The 16,011-nt window shown below is 45.4% G+C and overlaps 3 protein-coding genes across 3 annotated transcripts; 2 read left to right on the top strand and 1 right to left on the bottom strand.

Moving 5' to 3' along the window:
- The first annotated feature begins 254 nt into the window (after window positions 1-254).
- lrrc8aa (leucine rich repeat containing 8 VRAC subunit Aa) lies at window positions 255-6,444 on the top strand. The gene is made up of 3 exons (XM_086135361.1): window positions 255-401; window positions 1,642-3,778; window positions 4,350-6,444. Exons 2-3 carry the CDS (start codon window positions 1,652-1,654, stop codon window positions 4,623-4,625), a joined length of 2,403 nt encoding a protein of 800 aa, XP_085991487.1. The 5' UTR covers window positions 255-401; window positions 1,642-1,651; the 3' UTR covers window positions 4,626-6,444.
- Window positions 6,445-6,506: 62 nt separating this feature from the next.
- phyhd1 (phytanoyl-CoA dioxygenase domain containing 1) lies at window positions 6,507-11,394 on the top strand. The gene is made up of 10 exons (XM_086135364.1): window positions 6,507-6,787; window positions 7,333-7,491; window positions 8,153-8,228; window positions 8,311-8,414; window positions 8,951-9,013; window positions 9,950-9,971; window positions 10,067-10,195; window positions 10,260-10,376; window positions 10,491-10,617; window positions 11,087-11,394. Exons 1-10 carry the CDS (start codon window positions 6,629-6,631, stop codon window positions 11,133-11,135), a joined length of 1,005 nt encoding a protein of 334 aa, XP_085991490.1. The 5' UTR covers window positions 6,507-6,628; the 3' UTR covers window positions 11,136-11,394.
- Window positions 11,238-15,665, bottom strand: dolk (dolichol kinase). Its single transcript, XM_086135363.1, has 2 exons — window positions 15,558-15,665; window positions 11,238-14,469 (listed from the first exon to the last, which is right to left on the bottom strand). The coding sequence occupies exon 2, from the start codon at window positions 14,398-14,400 to the stop codon at window positions 12,820-12,822; it is 1,581 nt and encodes a 526-aa protein (XP_085991489.1). The 5' UTR covers window positions 14,401-14,469; window positions 15,558-15,665; the 3' UTR covers window positions 11,238-12,819.
- Between the last annotated feature and the right edge of the window lie 346 nt (window positions 15,666-16,011).

The raw sequence follows: 16,011 nt of genomic DNA on the forward strand, positions 1-16,011 counted from the left end.
TTATTGTTGTCGAATTAAAACGTTATACGTGTTTACAAGGCGTGTGTGTGGTTGCGTCTTGAAGTCAGACTGTACAATCTTTTCTGTCAAACTCCCACTGAGAAGGCGCATACAAATTAAAACCAAGCTCTGACTGACCCACATAACTTTAACCTGGAGCTTTTAGTTTGTAGGAACAAAACGACAAGGAAATGTACTACATCCGGCAGGCTCGAGCTGACGGACCAATCAGCGCCGATCTCGGAGTGGACTCTTCCGGAATCCGCAGACTTCCGCCTTCTGGAGCTGCTGTCCCACTGGGTCCACACCCACCGAACCGGTGTCGTCCGGGCGGTCTCGTGGTTGAGAAATGCGTCCCTGGCGTGTGGGAGAGCTGAGAGCCAGCAGTGTCCATAAAAGTGGTGAGTTTTTATTTCTCGGAAGTAGAGCTATCAGGAGACCCGAGCGGCGTTTACTTCACATCTTTGATATGTCCTATAAACGTTTTTTGTCGGACTACTAGTTCCACTCTTGGCCTAGTAATACGACATTAAGATGGATATCACTGATACCTTACATGTCAAATAAGAGTTCAAATCGCTTTGACATCTTCACAAAAATGAAACGCCTTCATTGATATCAATCTTAAGGTCCATATACTAGTGTGCACTTTGTCCTCAGTAGGGAGACGACTTGTCAACTTTAGTGAGGCAAAAGTGTTTACTTGTTTACAAACGGCATGCTACAAGTGCTACTTTTGCCATTATAAGATTCTCCTCGTCAACATCTCTTGGAGCTATAATAGACCGCAGATGTCAAGTAGTGGAATTTGTAACGTAGTTGTCTAACTAGTATGCCAAAACGGTCCTACTCGTGTTCAGAATTGTCATATAAAAAAGAAAGGCAGTTGTTGCGTGTGTGTGTGTGTGTGTTGAGGGGTTACGAGATGTCTTTTATGCACCTTAAACCGATTATCATATAAATGCCAAGATGTCTTTCACGTATGTCGATTACTTCCACTACTCCAAAAGTAAGTCCATTCACTACCAGTTTGCAATATGTAACACACGGACACCACCTGCTTTATAAATGTATCGACAGCCAAAATGCAAACCCTCCTATCTGACAGGTGTCAAATCCAGTCCCAGAAAGTAAACCCCGCCACAGTTTGTCTTTAGCCACACATGTATTTGTATGTGATAGTACTGCCATTTCAAGTCAAAATGTTACAGCACATTTGACAATAAAGTTGTATCCAATCCAATCCAAAATCCAATCAAGGCAGAACCCCTTGCTTTGAATGGCATCATATGGGATTGTGACATCACCAGCTTGTGAATAACCAGTTTGACCTAGTTTGAAAAAAAAATCACATGTTAAACAACTGAGCATTTTACTATATTAATTTCAACTATGAAGAATGCAAAAGTGTGTGAGGTTCTTTATATAAAGGGGAAGTAGCGAAGTGAGGTTTGACACCAATGACCTAGACAAAAATTTTAACCAATGCCTCTTCCGCTCAGCGACAAAGCTGAGCAGGCAATTGTCTGCCTTCGGAGGTAGTATCCGAGACCCAAGAGAGGCAGGACAGCACCGTTGCTGTGTAAAAGGCAAATGCTATGTCTTCTGAGGCTAATCGGCTGCTTGTCTGCATCCCTGCAGGTAAGCCATCATGATTCCCATCACCGAGCTCCGGTACTTTGCCGATACCCAGCCGGCGTACCGTATTCTGAAGCCTTGGTGGGACGTCTTCAACGACTATATCTCGTTGGTCATGTTGATGATCGCCGTGTTTGGCGGCACGCTGCAGATCACGCAGGACAAGATGATCTGCTTACCCTGTAAGTGGGTCGCCAATGACTCGTGTGAGGCGGCGCCCCCCCGCAGCTCCTCGGCTCCGCGCCCCGGGGAGCCCCGCGGCATTCAGAACGACCTGGACCGCCACCAGTACAGCTACATTGATGCCGTGTGCTACGAGAGCAAGTTGCACTGGTTCGCCAAGTACTTCCCCTACTTAGTGCTGCTCCACACGCTCATCTTCCTGGCCTGCAGCAACTTCTGGTTCAAGTTCCCGCGCACCAGCTCCAAACTGGAGCACTTTGTCTCTATCCTGCAAAAGTGCTTTGATTCGCCGTGGACCACCAGGGCGCTGTCTGAGACGGTGGTGGAGGAGAGGGACGCCAAACCTTTAGGGAAGATGAACGGTTCAGTTGACAAAAAAACCCTGTACCAACCATTGCCTGACACCAAGGACGTGGAGGCCAGCATGCCCATGCTCCAAAAAACAAAGACCAAAATTGAGCAAGGGATCGTGGATCGACCAGAAACTGGGGTTCTGGACAAGAAGGAAGGGGAGCAGGCCAAGGCTCTTTTCGAAAAGGTGAAGAAGTTCAGGATCCACGTGGAAGAAGGCGACGTCATCCACCGTCTGTACGTGCGTCAGACCATCATCAAAGTCATCATGTTTTTGGTGATCATTAGCTATGCCAGCTACTACGTGTGCTACATCCGCTTCAGCGTCATGTGCACGGTGGAGACGGAGAAGCTGACGGGCTTCGGCACATTCTACTGCGCCCACCCGCTGGCGACACTCTTCAAAATCCTGGCGTCGTTCTACATCAGCCTGGTGCTAGTGTACGGCCTGATTGCTATGTACACACTGTGCTGGATGTTGCGGCGCACCCTCAAACGCTACTCCTTCGAGGCCATCCGCGAGGAGGGCAGCTACAGCGACATCCCTGCCCTGAAGAACGACTTCGCCTTCATGCTGCACATGCTCGACCAGTACGACCCGCTCTACTCCAAGCGCTTCGCTGTCTTCTTGTCGGAGGTGAGTGAGAACAAACTGCGGCAGCTCAACCTCAACAACGAGTGGACGTTGGAGAAGCTCCGGCAGCACATCTCCAAGAACTACCAGGAGAAGTTGGAGCTGCACCTGTGCATGCTGAGTGGCATCCCCGAGACAGTCTTCGACCTGGTGGAGCTGGAGGGCCTCAAGCTGGAGTTCATCCCCGACGTCACCATTCCACCCATCGTGGCCAAGCTGTCTAACTTGCGCGAGCTGCGGTTATACCACACGCCGGCCAAAATCGAGTCGGCCGCCCTGACGTTCCTCCGGGAGAAGCTCAAGTCCCTGCATATCAAGTTCACAGATGTCAAGGAGATCCCATTGTGGATCTACAGCCTCAAGAATCTCAGTGAGCTGCACCTGACCGGCAACCTGAGCGCAGACAACAATCGCTACATCGTCCTCGATGGGCTACGCGAGCTGAAGAGGCTCAAGGTCCTCCGTCTGAAGAGCAACCTGTACAAGCTGCCACAGGTGGTGACCGACCTGAGCGCGCACCTCCAGAAGCTTTCCATCAACAACGAGGGCAGCAAGCTCATGGTGCTCAACAGCATGAACAAGATGGTCAACCTGAGCGAACTGGAGCTGGTGCACTGCGACCTGGAGCGAATTCCGCACTCCATCTTCAGCCTGCACAACCTGCAAGAGATCAACCTGAAGGACAACAACCTGAAAACCATTGAGGAGATCATCAGCTTCCAGCACCTGCGCCGCCTGGTTTGCCTGAAGCTGTGGTACAACCAGATCGCCTACATACCCATTCAGATCGGTACCCTCAACAACCTGGAGAAGCTGTACCTCAATAGGAACAAGATTGAGAAACTGCCTAGTCAGCTCTTCTTCTGCCACAAGTTGCGCTTCTTGGACTTGAGTCACAACAACTTGACCGTCATCCCGCCTGACGTGGGCTTGCTCCAGAACCTGCAGCACTTTGCCGTCACAGAAAACCGAGTAAGAATCGCTCAGTAGGTCTGTGTAGATACTCAGTCATCCAGGTCATGGTAATCCACAAAGGTACAATGGAGGCAACTGGACTTTTATTGTTGAAGACAGTTCACCTCTGGAGGCAACCTTTTGATCGGTTGTTATGCAGGACGATTGTTTCACTTGACAAACTGAGTGAGCTTTTTAGATTCAAGATGAAACATCTTTCAGTCAACAAGAAAGAAGTCCAGTTGTCTTGATTGCACCGGGGTTCTTGACCACCGTTTCTTTGGCCCCATTGTGGCTTATGTAGCAATCACGGTCGAGGTACAAAAACTGAAACAATAGGGCAGACAAAAGAGATTCTACTGGACTGTGCAGCATCACAAACATACTTGTTACAGCTTAACATTAAAAAAAATACTGTAAAAACATGTCTATAAAACAACATTTACCCAGTGGCGACGCAACATAACCAGTTTTAGAACTCCTGACCGTAGTCTTTGCTCTTACAATAAACCGGGCTTCACTGGATGATTCCTGTGCTGCAAGATGTGCGCTTCCTCTCAAGCAGTACGCCTTTGTCCCCCTGCCCCAGATTGAGACGCTGCCGACAGAATTGTTCCAGTGCAAGAAGCTGCGTGTGCTGCAGCTGGGCAACAATTGCCTGGAGACGCTGCCGGCATGCGTGGGCGAGCTGGCCGGCCTGACCCAGCTGGAGCTACGCGGCAACAACCTGGAGAGCCTGCCGCCCGAGCTGGGCGAGTGTCGCCTACTAGTACGCAGCGCCCTGGTGGTGGAGGAGAAGCTGTTCAACACATTGCCACCCGAGGTCAAGGAGCAACTGCTGGGTGCAGAAAAGGAGAAAGTGTGACGGCTTTTCTATTTTTTAATTGCCTTGGGAAGGTAAGTGGAGGCTGCGCACCTTTTCTTTGTGACACAAGAGTCACATATGTACCTTAAGAAGCCTTGAATGTCCATCACACATGCTCCAGAGCATCTTCTGTGTGATCTTAACTTTGGCCTTAAAAGTCGGTAAGACCTGAGTCGCTTAGTGTGAGGCGTGCCATCCGGGCTCTGTGCCAAGACCCCTTTTTTTCTCCTACCCTTTTTCTAATCAGCATGTTAAAGCCCCTTTCTTCCTTTCTACATGGAGTATTGCACTGCGTGCCAATGAACCAGAACGGGCATCAATAAGGAACTGTTAAAATGTTAATGAGACATGGGCTACGTTTGTAATCATTCACCCATTCCCTACTCCCTTAAGACTATATAGGAATTTTTATGAGATGGACTACATAGTTCACCTGTCAAATAAAAGGTAGTTTTGGAATGCTACTCATTCACTGCCGTGGACATTTATATTTATCAACTGGAATCTACCCGTTTACTGCCACAGCGGTATGTATCAATACGTTTTTCAAAAGGTACGTGTAGAAGGTCTCACCCAGAAAAGTTATTCCAAAAAAATCTTTTACATCCTTCCATGTTTTGATGTGTTGCTTTTTTCTATCTTGCATCGGCAGATGTCCTGCTTTTCTAGGGACCATTGTGTCAAGATGTATTTAACACGCTACTAAATAGGGGATAACCAATACTCACTAAACATTCCAACAGCACTACAAAATGACCACATTATATAAGGCACTATATCGTGGAGAAGGAGTGAATACCCAACACAGCCACGGTCAGTCAAGTTTACATGATACGATAGACTTTTCGTTTTCAGCTTTTGCAAACATAGCTGATTTCGAAACAATTACAGTATTAATGATTCGCCACATCCACCGCAGCCTTGAATTGCTCCACGTGGCCTAGCATGTTGCAAACACGGCCTTAAGCTCTAGGTTTTTTTTTTGTTATTGAAAGATTGACGATCCCAACTGAATTTACTTACAAATTTACACAGTGTAAAATGTTGGCCTGGTTAGTCAAAGACAAAGCTATTCTGTTGTATAACTGGAAAAACGGTTGCGACAACGAGGCACTCTAAAGTGACCACTGCCTTTTTAAAGAGAACATTTACCTGACTCACCTTCTCTCTGTGACACGCATCCACTCATGGCCGACAACGAGGTGCTCTAATGCAAAAATGCGGGTGAGGTATCTGAAGGGGGGATGTATTTTTGCGATGTAGGCATAGCTAACCTAACTGCATAATAACTAATTACATATTTAATAAGCATAATCATTGCCCCCAGACTGAGTTTATCTGCCCATGACATGATCAGCCAGGCTTCGGGAAGATCCAGAGCCATGTCAAAGCCAAAAGGTAAGCAGAGCTGCATTGAGTTTCTTGGATTGAAAGATTATGATTCACTATTAGCATCTGATAAACAGGACATACTTGGTGAAGTTGACAACACCATATACACATGGTTTAGTGTATGAAGTGCTGCCTCCATGAGTGAGTTTTTTTTCTTAACTATTAGCAGGATAATAAATGGGATGTTAAGCGTAGTATCATTCCAAATCATTGGCGTATTTTGACAAAACCATTATTAAAACACGTGGAAAGTTTCAAATGACGGGAAACAAAATAATTTTTGTCAGTGCAGGGAAGCCATATTACAATTGTGAAGTCAATGTTTTTAGAATGTAATTTTAAATGTAATGTAAAAAAATCCACATGCCTTGATTGACTGTTGCACTTTTTGTACTATTGTGACACAATAAACTGTCTCGACACCTTGGTGTTGTAGAGTTATTTTTGATGAATGTTCTTAATCCTCCTTATATATGCCAATGTTTAAACATTGTTACTTTTTAACTGTATGAACTTGAATTGGAAACTCAAAGAAATCGCTCCTAGTTTTCAATATTGCTGTGGGAGAAAATCCAATTAGGACGAGTTGGTTCAACGGGGAGTGATGACGTATGAGTGTGTCACGTTCCCGGAAGTCAGCCACTTCGCTCACTCAGGCAGCCAATCAGTACGCCCGTTTGTGGCTCCTCCTCCTCCAAGACTATATTTTGGGGGCTTCTCTTAGTCATGAAGACAACATGGACTTTATAAGCGACCGAGATGTGCAAAAGGTGAGCAATGCAACTTGCAGCTGCTGAATCAGTCGGAAAAGGTTTGCCGTGAATTGCGCTTCTTAAGTCTGATTACGTAAGCCGTTTACAGGCGCAGCAAATCGGCGCGGTGACTCGTGCGAATACTTGAATACAGTACTGGAAATAGCATACTGTACTTTCTGCTGGGTTGTGAACTTTTACGTCCAGCAAATTTTAAACTTCCGGTGTACTTGCATTTAACAGATGGCACACAAATATAATAGCAAAATGTTCTTGCACAACTCTATTGAACAAAATCATTATCACAAAAAAGCAAAATAAGAATTATTTGCTGTATTTTGATGAACCTTCGATGAAAATATTGTGACCTTAGATCAAAAAATAATTTTGGGGGGATTTTGGGAGTTCAGTGTGATGATAAACATAGAATAGCAAATAAATCCTTTTGAGGATTTTCCATGAAATGTGTTTCAAAACTCAAAATGAGATTTTTCTCAAATATGAAAAACGAAATGAAAAGGTTGTGAAACTCACTACGGTGTCCTCTTTGTGTTTTTGCATAGTACTTGGAGGATGGCTACGTGGTCCTGGATGAGCTCCTGACACCTGATGAGTGTGACGAACTGCGTCAGAGGATGTCCGAGATCGTGGATGTGATGGATGTGCCGGCGCACTGCCGCACCACCTTCTCCACGTACCACCATGAGCAGCTTAACAAGCAGGTCAGTGGCTTCAGTGCTGGCAAGTAATCCAGTACAAATATTTAGTCGCTGTGTTTAAGTTGATTTCTCAGCTATCTGTACATATTTTTTAACCTTTTAAAGTGGATTTCTGTTAGATGCCTTCCTTGATGCCACACTGCAGATGCACGTACAGTATGCGGCCCACTTCTTTTAGCCTCGTCACTTGTTGCTAGGCATAATTCAAAAGGACAGAGAAAGTCAGTAATAATGCAATTTAAGGATTAAAAAATATTATTATTATACACAATTTATGTGAAATGGCATCATGCTCAACGTATTTTTGCGGTTTCACTGTTGCCAGGTAGAAATGGTGGGTCACAATTATTTGTGTCCCAAATTTAATTGAAAACAATTTCTGTTACAGTATCACATTCACTATTATTAAAAAAATGGGGGGGCAGGTGCGTGTTGGAGTGACTCTCCCCCACCCCCCACCTCCCATTACTACGCCATCTAATGGATGAGTTTTTGTACTGTTCTGGGTTCTTATTTTTTTTCAGCACTTGTTGCTAGGTTGAAATGGTGGGTCACAATCGTTTGTGTCCCAGGGTGTCAAAAGCATATTTTATTTCACCCCCAAAAAATGTAAGTGTTTGTGTAAATGAACTGTCCGGTCAGCTGTTGTGCTTTTGACTTGCAGGGAAACGCCGACTATTTCATCACCAGTGGAGACAAGATCCGCTTTTTCTTTGAGAAGGGAGTTTTTGACGACAAAGGTCAGTCGCTGTATTTTATTGTATTTAATTGCTCCACAACAACTTAGGTAAAGCGTCTTTTATTTTTCTGTTGCACCCGCAGGAGAATTTGTGGTGCCCAAGCATCGATCGCTCAATAAAGTGGGACATGCGCTACATGCCTTTGAACCTTTGTACACTAAAGTCACGCATTCAGCCAAAGTTCAGGTGAGACAGTAACTAGGCCTGAGAGTTCACACTTACCTTATGAAATGCACTCATACACACAAGTGAAGTTTATTTCACTCACCTACATAATTGCAACTAACAAAAATAAAAAATATATATAAAATGATCGAAATAAAAACAAAAATCCAAAAAATAACAAACTTTTACGAAGACAGTAGAAAGCAAAAAACAGTAAAACTAACACCAGTGAAGCATGAAAAAAAAACGTAACAAACTTTCTCTAAAGACAAAATAAAACTGAATTAAAAAAACAAAAGTCAAAATGAAATAATGACCAACGATAATGAAAAATCCCAAATAGTAATCACCCGGTACAAACACTTACACACACACACACACACACACACACACACGAGTTTCTTTCCACTTGACATCCACAAGTACAGAAAAATGCTTATGTGTATGAGAGCATTTCACTCGGGCTTGTAAAAGTGTTCGTGCCACTTGTTCATGTCACGCGTGAGACCATTTGAGTGTGTGAGAGGTTACTCACAGCATTGCCGTCTTCTTCTCAGGGTATCGCCAGGAAGCTTGGGCTGGTGCATCCGGTCATTCTGCAGAGCATGTATATCTTCAAGGTCAACCAACACAACATGCACCTGACACTCAAAAGACAAAACTGTATTTTCATGGAAACTACATCGAGGAATAGAATTGTCATATTTGACTGATAAGGTTGCACTGTGGGAGTGGCTGACCCAACATTTTTTTTTTTGTATTCGTGCAATGTTTTATTTTATGTATTCAAATATGTTTAGATAAACGGTATGTTACAAAATTTAACCATCACAATATTGATGAATGCTAATTTAATAGATATTTCAAACTTTTCCCATATTTTTAAATCCTACGTTATTGTTTTTTTAAAAGAAAATGTAGTTACATATAAGCTCAGTGTGTGTATATTTATATACACAGTATACAAATGCTGTTTTTTTTTTACAGCTTTTAAAACATTTTCATTATATTTATAAAATTTACATACATACCCCCTAATTTTGTTTGATAATCTTATTTTTCATGCAGGCATTAATGCATGCAATAGATTATCATTAAATATTACAATATTTTCAGCACATCCATTTGCACGGAACGAAACGTTTTTTGTTTTGTTTTGTTTGTTTTATTGCACAATGTTGCCAAATTTTTGTCTACGAATCTACTGGTATTATTCATCTTATTCAAATATGGGAGTATTTGTTTTGGGTTTTCTCCGGGTACTCCGCTTTCCTCCCACATTCCAAAAACATGTATGTCAGGTTGATTGAACGCTTTGAATTGTCCCTTGGTGTGATTGTGAGCAAGAATGTTTGTTTGTCTATGAGTGTATGTGTGCCCTGCGATTGGCTGGCAACCAGTTCAGGGTGTCCCCCGCCTACTGCCCGAAGACAGCTGGGAGAGGCTCCAGCACAACCGCCACCCTCGTGAGGATAAGCGGATGAGCAAATGGACTGATGGATGTTTTGTCATCTTTTTGATTTTTACAATATGATTTTTGTTTTCTCCCCCTACAGCAACCTGGGATTGGCGGAGAAGGTCAGAACAAAGTTAAATTGTTTCAACCAATATACAAGGCAAGCTATGACATATACTGTATACTTCAGCGAGTATTTGTTGTGTGTGCCCCCTAGTGACGCCACACCAGGACGCCACTTTCTTGTACACAGAGCCCCTGGGAAGGGTGATGGGCCTGTGGGTGGCCTTGGAGGATGCCACCGTCAACAACGGCTGCCTGTGGTTCCTGCCGGGCTCACACAACAGTAAGCCAACATTTTATTAGGCACACCCGCCACGCAATCTAATCCTTTTCCTTCTCCCATGCAGGCGGCGTGACTCGACGGATGGTGAGGACGCCGCCGGGCACCTTCCCCCTGACGGACTTCATCGGTACGGAGCGGGACTATGATGGTGGCAAGTTTATCCCGGTAGAAGTTAAAAAAGGTTCGTTGAAACTTATTTTAAGGAAATACACTATGCTAAATGTCCCAGGTTTCAAGGAAGGTTAATGTGGCAGAAATCAGGCAAGTAGACTTTTGATATTTACTGAATGTGTAGGTGGCGTGGTGCTGATCCACGGCCAAGTGGTGCACCGCAGCGCCGAGAACGTGTCGGAGGACTCGCGCCACGTGTACACCTTCCACCTCATGGAGGCCCACCACACCTGCTGGAGTCCAGACAACTGGTCAGACCCTCAAACACAAAGATGCGTAGATTTCATGTATATCATGGCTGATGGAGAGGCCCACAATTTCTCATCAGGGCAATGGTGAAATCTTTTGTAACCTCACAAAACACTGATGAAACGACGACATTCATTTTTGACTAAAAACAGGAACTCCAGTTTTTGGCTCCCAACCCTGCTTCCCTCACCCACCCAAACAAAACCCCAAAATGAAACAGAAAAAAATAATCCGCAAATACGGGTAATATGCATGTGTCTGGGGGTCTGCTATCGTGGAGTAATCATGGTCGTAATGTCTTCTGCCAAAATTCTCGAAAATGGCTTTTTTGGGGGGGGCCGGAACACTCAGAATGTGGGTGCAGGCCGCATGCATTTGCCCATCCCTGATGTACATAATTACCAACCACAGGAAGAAAAAAAAAAGGGACTACGATAAGATTGGTTCCGATTGTTCCCATTTTGCTTTCAGGCTGCAGCCCACAGAAGAACTTCCTTTCCCGCCTCTTTACACCAAATGAGGAACAGGATGATGGTTCGTTCCCAGCTTTTATGAAAACCATTTATACCAAGAAATGCAAATGATGTGGGGGGGGGGGGGGATTAATGATGACCACGACTGATATTTGTACAAATGATAATTTATTTTCAAGTACTTTCACATGAATGGAAATGAAGTTTCATCGGGTCCATCAACCGCACATCACGATGCGCTCCTCATGCAAGGTGACGTGATTTTAAAATACAGGAAATGAATAAAAATGCTGGGATGTTCTCGTACTCTCGGAGGAAAGATTCAATCAGGATTTGGGGGAGTTGAACCCTTTCATGCAACAATAACCGTAACCTGATAACATGATAGGCTGTCCACTGTAGTGACTGCTGTACCTGAAAGGGTTAGAAAAAAAAAAGTGGCCACAAAAGAGAGCTTTAAAACGAATCATTAGAAAAGTATCAAGAGGTCCCGTTCAAATCCGCAAAAATGACTTCTGCTTTCCTTTCACATGCAATATCACATGAAGAAAAAAAAAAGCAGGGAGATGCTCACACATTCAAAGGAAACATTCAACTGTGGTTGTTTGAGGGGGGGGGCAGGGGTAACTCATTGAGAAAGTAAAGCATTGAAGAGAAACCATGAAACCTGCCAAAAGGTGACACGATTAGAAATGCAGAGACATCTTCATGTTAGAATTGAGGAACGTGAGCAAACATTCAATTGTGATCAAAACGTAGCTAAAAATGATCAGTTTTTTTTTCTCTCGAATAAATAACTGAAGAGGTTCTGTCAAACTTGCAAAAGTAAAGTGTGATTTTCTTTCACATGCAAGATTAAAAGAAGGATTCAATCGTGATCATGGGGAGGGTGGAGGAATCCGTTTTTAAAATAAAATAATAATAAATACTATAAGCGGTCCCATGAAAGCTGCATAAACGGCGTCGGCTTTCCGTTCATGCTCCCATCCACAACTCCCGCGAAACCCCGTCGTCATGGCACTAACACGACTTAAGGCTCTGATGATGATTGCGAAGGAGAAACATGATCATAAATTACTCGCCATGTTTGAGAAAAATTGGGTCAAGTTTCACAATGAAGCCAAAATGCTCTGTGATCTTTACAGGTGAACTTACATGAATTGTATGTAAGTCCAACTGTTCAATGTCTTCCGTATTTAAAACATCGTTTACCTCAGCTCGTCCATCCCATTGGAAAAAGTTAGTGCCAGAAGTTTGGCAGAATTGCTGCCGAGCAGTTCAGTTGTATTACAGTTTGAACAGCTGTTCGTTTTTAAACATTTATTCGAGTACATGTTTCTTTTGATTGACCTTTTATGTGTAATACATTTTCATTGCTTCGATGCTTATGTGCTTTTAAAAGTAAATTTCCCATTTTGTAAAGTTTCAAACTGTGCATAATTCTACAATGGCTTACAAGAATATCATCGTCTCATTTTTTTTTTTTACTTGCCGTAAAAAGTTTGAGAGTCACTGCTGTAGTGCATTTTAGTTTCATTCTGAAATTTCAACCCAAAGTGTCATATCCCGAACATTATCTGACTAAATCATTACAAATAATGTTCTGAAAGGTGATTTGTAGGCATGACAATATCCGCCCCGCTTGCGCTTTTTCCATCGATTTGCCACGATTTGGAGTTTTGCTGACTGCGTCTATTGTGCCGTTCGCTGCCAGCCGCTCTTGTCGTCCTGTCAGAGCGTGAGCAGGATGAGCAGGTAGAGCGGCAGCAGCAGGTTATCAATCTGCGACGTGTACGCCTCCAGCATGGCCACCAGCGCCACCGAGCCCAGAATCCACGAGTAGGCACCGTTAAGATTGACGCCCACGTCGAAAATCAGCAGCACGGCCACGCCGATGATCTGAGCCAAGACCGACGTGGCCGTGCCCTCCATGGTCTTCTTGGTGCCGGGCCATCGGATCTCGCCCAGCGTGCTTCCAAACACCGACGCCGCCGTGTCGCCGACGCCCACCGCCAGCACGCCGGCATAGGGCACCAAACCGCCCGCCCCGGGGAGCGTCCCCTTGGGTGCGCACGCCCCCGGGAAGAGCCAGATGGGCAGCGCCATGCCCAGCAGGAGATAGATGTGGGTGAGGATGAGCGGGCCTGAGTCGCGTTCATCCAAGAACAAGGTCAGCAGCTGGCGGAGAGGTTGGCCGAGCGGCTTGATCCGAAAGTAACGCACGTACTCCAGGAAGATGAAGATAGCCAGGCAGCCCGCCGATGCCACGTGAAGCAGCTGGCGGTCGTACAGGAGTCCCGGCACGAAGGTGGCCACCACGATGACGTGGAAGTACTTACGCACCACCGTGGAGGCCTGGTGCTTCTTGGAGCCGGCACGGCGCTGGTAGTTCTGGTGCAGGACCACGCAGGTGGCGGCCAAGCACAGCGCCGCCCAGTACGCCACGAGTCCCAGGCGGCACCGGTTGAACGTGACAAAGTCCCACAGCCACATGATGGGATGGCGCCCAATGAAGAGCGCGAGCCACGGCATGAGGATACCCAGGCCGAGCACGGCCGTCATGGTGTGGAAGAAGAGCGACGACACCCACGTCTCCGACTCCATGAAGCAGAAGAGCAGCGCGAAGACCACGCCCAGCAGGAGTGAGCCCACCACCAGCACGGGCAACAGGTAGTGGACCGGGTCTCCCCCCTTGGCCTCGGCCCAGCTCAGCGAGCGCTTGACGAGCTGGTTGACCACCAGGCTGATGCCGCCCACCACCAGGAGCGCCTCGCCGGGGGTGAAGCAGCGTGGCAGCAGGTAGAGCACAATGAGGCTGAGGTACACGAAAATTAGCAGCACCTCCAACACCTCGATCACCTCCGATACTGTCAGAGTCTGCTTGGCGGTGTACAAAATGGCACTGGCTGAGAGGCCGGCCACCACGCAGGTGTTAGTGGGCACCGGTCTCGTAATGCCAAGCGCGATCAGCGACAGGAAGAGTGCCAGGACCATGCCACTCACCGTCACCACCATGGTGAAGCGCTCCAAGTGGACGCTGCCCGCCGAGGCACACTTGGCCCGCAGCACCAGACCCAGGAGCGGCATCACCATCGAGGCCGGGACGATGCCGCTGTTGGCGGCGGGGCGGAACTGGAAAACGGCGCTACCCGACTTGAGCAGGCGGTCCCATTTGTGCTGCACGTAGAAGGCCTGGATGAGCACCGCCACGGCACACCACGAGTGCTGGTTCCACAGCGCCGCATGGACGCACAGAACCACTGCTGACACCACCAAGGACTCCACCAGAACCGGATTGATGTGGGTGGTCATCGACGCAGACGGGATTGTGATCAACAAAGGTCGCCTTCTGTCACTTCTTCATGTGGGCCAGATCTCCCTCTGGAAAAAGTTTGGTTGGAAGTTGAAACACAAGAGTTAAACTCAGGGCCCATGTGACCTGACCCACCACAGTACTGTATGAAGCCCGCAAAACCAAGTAAAGTGTGCCTACTTGGGCTGCCACTATCTAATAGTTTCCGAATTGAACAGTTACTGCCGATTAATCGAGTAATCAGATAAAATAGATTTTTCTTTCTTTATTTATTTTTTTTAATGACCACGTGCAACTGCAGTGTCGGTATTATTTTTATCCAATTGGATCGCTATCCTTGCATTTCCCTCCCGGCCTGGCCTGGTGATTGACGTGTGTGTCGGCGAATGAGTGTGTAGAGTGGAGTGGCGTGTGCGACTGATATAACCTAACAGCGTGGAAAAATGATCACTGCTTCAACTTTTTGTTCATGATACAATTATTCAAGTTATTCAGTCAATCGTTGCCCACTTCATGTTTCTTTTTTTATTCATTTTGTTGGAATAGTTGTACCGAAATAGTTTTTTTTAAATATGGAGATATTACAACTTTTCCTGTTCCGTTAGATGGTTTAAATTACACGACAACAACAGAGAGTTGGAATCCGATCAGATTAAAAAAAAACAAAACATCCTCATAACATTGTGGGAGCTGTCCAGCCAATGCGACCAAATGAAGAGAATATATTTGGTTCCAAATTACTCCAATTTCATAGAACAAATTCTATAATTTAGAATGTAAATATAGACCCGCAGAAAAGGCCTTTGCTTGTCCCCTGACTGCTCACCACTGCATAAATCACTGCTTCCTGGGTGAACCTTAACACACTCACATTTACACGCGTATTCACGCGCATTGCACAACATCCTTTTATTGCTGTGGGGGTTGCAAGTTGTGCGTTAACCCCTTTAGCCCCAGGAGGTGTCGGACGTGCTATTTTCGGCAAGAATGGCAAAAAAGCAACATTTTCAGGATATTTATGACTTACAAGTGAGATTTTCAGAGATGTTGAATGATACCAACACTGCGCTATCCTCAACGCTACAGTGCAAATAATAAACATCGAAACAATCGTCATCAGCACTGAGGATGCACAGAGAGACAGAAAAATACGTACCGCGTTATTGTGTTGTCATGTGGACGAAGGAAGTGGGAGGGCGGCTTGCTTTGTTTCCTTTGTCAAAGATCGTTCGTTTCCCAACCAGTAGTAGGCTGCCATATTTTGACAGCCGGGTCACGTGGTAGCACGACTTTTCGTTGCTTCATTTTATTTAGTTATTTTTCAAAATGAAATTCTGATAGTTGGATGTAGTTTCTAATTTAGTAAATAATAATGTTTTGAAAATATATAAGAAAATGTAAATAATAAACACCAGTATCATTTTTATTGTATCGCCGTCCACAAGATGGCGGCAGTACAACACCTCGAGGACATTTTTTTGACAGGCCCGAACTTCACTTCTAAATGATTTAAAAAAAATGTAAATCAGGTGTGGTGGAGTAGGGAGAGATCCAAAACGGGTAGGTTTAGCTATCGAGGAACCGGAGTTACCTACCCCTGAGCGAGAAGG

The sequence above is a fragment of the Hippocampus guttulatus genome, chromosome 17 (assembly GCF_054856545.1).
Source record: "Hippocampus guttulatus isolate MCC_2025c chromosome 17, RoL_Hgut_1.0, whole genome shotgun sequence".
Taxonomy (NCBI): domain Eukaryota; kingdom Metazoa; phylum Chordata; class Actinopteri; order Syngnathiformes; family Syngnathidae; genus Hippocampus; species Hippocampus guttulatus.

Coding starts and splice junctions, on each gene's coding strand:
- dolk (XM_086135363.1), bottom strand. CDS start 14,400: ATGACCACCCACATCAATCCGGTTCTGGTGGAGTCCTTGGTGGTGTCA.
- lrrc8aa (XM_086135361.1), top strand. CDS start 1,652: ATGATTCCCATCACCGAGCTCCGGTACTTTGCCGATACCCAGCCGGCG. Junction 3,779..4,349: donor TTGCCGTCACAGAAAACCGA/GTAAGAATCGCT, acceptor CCCCTGCCCCAG/ATTGAGACGCTGCCGACAGA.
- phyhd1 (XM_086135364.1), top strand. CDS start 6,629: ATGAGTGTGTCACGTTCCCGGAAGTCAGCCACTTCGCTCACTCAGGCA. Junction 9,014..9,949: donor AGAGCATGTATATCTTCAAG/GTCAACCAACAC, acceptor CTCCCCCTACAG/CAACCTGGGATTGGCGGAGA. Junction 10,196..10,259: donor CCTGCCGGGCTCACACAACA/GTAAGCCAACAT, acceptor TCTCCCATGCAG/GCGGCGTGACTCGACGGATG.